We start from the raw sequence: 3,795 nt of genomic DNA, 5'->3' as shown, positions 1-3,795 counted from the left end.
TATATATACAGTAAAATGTTAGGATACTCTAATGTCCCCAGACCTCTCCCTCCCCAGTCACCTCTTCCAGGTCTTCTGGAAGAGATCCAAGGTGTTCCCAGGCCAGCTGAGACACAAAACAATTTTGCACTGCACGGCCTGGCTTGGCCGGGGTTCAAACTCAAGTTTGGTGTTTATGCATTAGCCCTTATGAGCCAGGTTCACCTCGATTTCTGAAACCTCAACAGCTGTTCCAATTCATGCCGATTTGACATCAGATACTGCTGCTCCCTGATCGGTTCACTGATCGGGAGGATACTGCTGCTCCCTGATCGGTTCACTGATCGGGAGGGTTACGTCACACAGATGAGAGTAACTTTATGTGAATCGTTTGCAATGACGTTTTTTTTTTCACACGTTTAACTACACAACAACATCAAGCTAACAAAAAGCTAACATTAGCTGTCATCCTGCCCTCTCATCTTAAGCATGGTCCGATTCAACATTTGGCACTTTTCCTTTGAACTTCGCGCAGTCCATTATTGTTTTGTCTCAAATAAAACTAAATAAGATCACTCTTGTAATTTACCCCTACCTGAAAATAAAGGGTGTTTTAATGATGTTGACCGATGTTTAAGAATTTGAACCATCTTCTGTTTTAAGCGTGATCCAGTCGGCCACAATGTTTTATGTTGCAGGGTAACAAATGATGCACGGGAGAATGAGATGGATGAGAACCTGGAACAGGTGGGCGGAATCATTGGCAACCTGCGTCACATGGCGTTAGACATGGGCCAGGAGATCGACACCCAGAACCGCCAGATTGAAAGGATCATGGAGAAGGTACAGACCCCACTAACACTAGCATGGAACAGAAAGTCTGTAGTAAAAAAATTGTCGGAAACGTCAAAAGCCACGTAACTAAAAACAATTTCAGAGTCTTAAAATTTAGCTAATTAATATTTAGATGGATTACAGACTCAACATCAGTTGTGCTGATTTGAAGCAGATTTACTTTGACATTTTACAAACTAAATCCCATTTACTTGCGAACTGTGTAAGTCTGGTTGTTTTAAAATTATAATTCAGGAGTCACCACATTTCCTCAGCCCTGACTTAGTTCTGTAACAGCTGGCACTTTTCCCTTTCAGGCTGATTCCAACAAGACCAGGATTGACGAGGCCAACCAGCGGGCTACAAAGATGTTGGGCAGTGGCTAAACTGCAGCTTAAAGTGCTCTCATCCCTGTTAAACCCCAGTCAGCCTGAAAATGAGACCAACCAAACCAAACCCAGCCCTGCCCCCAACACCAATGCCGACAGCAGGCGCTGCAAATTCATGCTTTTCTTGTGATACTGGTAGAAGTTTGCACACATGCACATATCATACATCGCTTCCCTCCCTCTCTCCTTTCCCTCACTAACGCTCCATCTTTTCCCACTGTTGTTGTTAATGATGTTCTGTGAAGTCTCTCTTTGAACTTTGCTCCTATATAATCCCATTACACATTACACTCAGACCTTCTCCATGCTGTACATAGAGCATCTTTAACGGCTTCGGTGATTTAGATCACTTGTCCTCTTCTCTTTATTCTTTCTTTTTTTAATTCTTTGTGTAAAATAAACTGTATTTACATCTTTATTTTCACACTGTCCTTTTCCTGTGTCAGTATTCTGGTATTTGAGACAAGCTTTGCCTGATTCACCACAGGATGGGTTCAGAAAGCCTCCCGTCAAGGGAGAAATGCGCCTCAAACTGTGCTGCCAGCCAAACAGCATCTCCTTGCTCTGATGCAATTTGCCCACATTTAAATGAAGCTTTATTCATGCATTTAAAGAAAAAAATGGCCCTACTTTTATACATTTCTGCTATGGCATGAAGCATTAAAGACCAATGATGTTTGTAACACGCATTTAGTGGGAAATATCTCTGAAGAGCTGCTGGTAATTATGTCTCAGAAGAAAAAGAGGAAGCAAAGCAATCTGCATTTACAAAAATGAGCACGTCACAAACAGTAAGTAATGAATATCAATTAATGTTGCTTCTACAAAAAAATGATCAAAAAATGTATTTTGTTGCTATTTTACATTCAGAATACTAAACTTTATAGAACATTTCAACAGATAAGTCTTCACGTCCAGAGGTTGTAGTCACAATCTTGTTCATATTTGAATGTACATATTTATATGTACATATTTGTTTAAACTGAATGCAAACTATGGTATTGAGCAAACATTTTTAACTAAATTAGTATCAGAAATATCTGCGTTAAAAACATCAACATCATCACTGATTTTTAAATGACATATAAAGATAATTGTCTCCCCTTCTCTCTCTGACACTTCTGTTATATTTAGATTGTGTAGCAAGGACAACTCCAATTTGTTGCAAAAAGGATGCACACATGTACTGGACACACATGTTTTWTTTTCTTTTTTATGTCCAACATTTAGAAATAACACTTTTTATTCTGTGATTCAAATACTAAGAAAGAGCAAATGAATGGGGCAAAAGATGAGAAGCTAAAACAAAGCACTGCCCATTCTTGGTGAATCATGCCTGCTTTATATTTGTCAGTAAGGAGGTAATAATACTACACAATAAATCCAGTCATTTTGTCATAGAAATAGTGATAATCAATGTTTATATGCTGTATAAAGACATTTTATGTGGATGTGAAACTGCTCAAATCTTACTAGTATTGCATTTGAGCTGCTTGAATGGAAATGTGGCTTATTGGTCAGAGCTGTGCCAGTATATTTACCAACCTTATTATTGGAACAGTATTAAAAGGATTTGATGCCATAGGATTGTGTAGTTTTACCCTTTTTCCTCAGGGAGCGAAATCTGACCTCTTAAAAACAAGGGTTGAATAAATCTATTCACACATTGAAATCTATCAAAACTCCACATGTGTAAATATATATACTTTATATGTGAGTGCATTTATTTATGATTTGACAGAATTATCAAGTTTAAATATCAGGCTGTAACAGCAAACATGAGATTTTAAAAGAAGACCAAAGCAGTGAGTTTTAGGTGTTGAGCACATTTAAAGAAAAGGTCAACGACCTCTTCACATCATTCAACCCTTTCAGAGATGAAATGGTTCATTCATTCATTAAGTGTGTTTTGCATGTCCTTCAGCTGCTCGAAAACAATAAATAATTCATTTATTCAGGCAAAAAAATTAAAAAAAGAAATCAAATAAATATACTAACTTGGCAACAGCATGCTACGTAATGTATGTAGACCACTCATATTTATCTGCAATAGTGCCACTCTGTTCTATATCTATCATTCTGTGACCATCACTGTAAAATATCATGTACCTTGATAATTGCCAATAAAACCATCAAAACTGCAGGACCAAACTCTGCTTTCTGTTAGTTTTTATAATGTGAACAATAAAACGGCAGCAAATCACAGCGGAAAAACTAACCAAGAGTTATCAGTTAGCACAGCTCAACTTGCAACTGATTTTACAGTAGTTACAACTCAGTAGAGAATTTAAATATGTGACAATCAGCATATAGAAGAATATGGTAGTAATTTGTTTAGCTTAGGTTTTAGGATTTTATGTTCAGTGATCCACAAGTTTTTTAGAATCAGAGGCACAATTTGTACATATCATACTCATTTATTCACTCAGATTTACAGTGTATTATAAACAAATTGCATAAATAGATATTAAAATAAATGTGAACATGGCTGGTTGTGGACTCTATTGAAGTGAACTTTGTTTGATCAAAAGTAAAAAGAAGAATTAAAAAAATGAATGAATACAGACTCAAAAAAACAACACAAAAAGGAAAA

The 3,795-nt window shown here is 36.9% G+C and overlaps 1 protein-coding gene across 2 annotated transcripts in view; it reads left to right on the top strand.

Annotated features, from left to right (window-relative positions):
* LOC106522521 (synaptosomal-associated protein 25-A) overlaps positions 1-3,353 on the top strand; it is a gene marked incomplete in the record, with an annotated part of 42,245 nt that extends 38,892 nt beyond the window's left edge. For both annotated transcript variants that reach the window (XM_014015549.1, XM_014015550.1), the window contains 2 exon segments: positions 678-822; positions 1,131-3,353. In XM_014015549.1, coding sequence (XP_013871003.1) covers positions 678-822; positions 1,131-1,199 — 214 coding nt within the window.
* Between the last annotated feature and the right edge of the window lie 442 nt (positions 3,354-3,795).

Source organism: Austrofundulus limnaeus, unplaced genomic scaffold (assembly GCF_001266775.1).
Source record: "Austrofundulus limnaeus strain Quisiro unplaced genomic scaffold, Austrofundulus_limnaeus-1.0 Scaffold131, whole genome shotgun sequence".
Taxonomy (NCBI): domain Eukaryota; kingdom Metazoa; phylum Chordata; class Actinopteri; order Cyprinodontiformes; family Rivulidae; genus Austrofundulus; species Austrofundulus limnaeus.
This window is presented reverse-complemented; position numbering and strand designations above follow the sequence as displayed.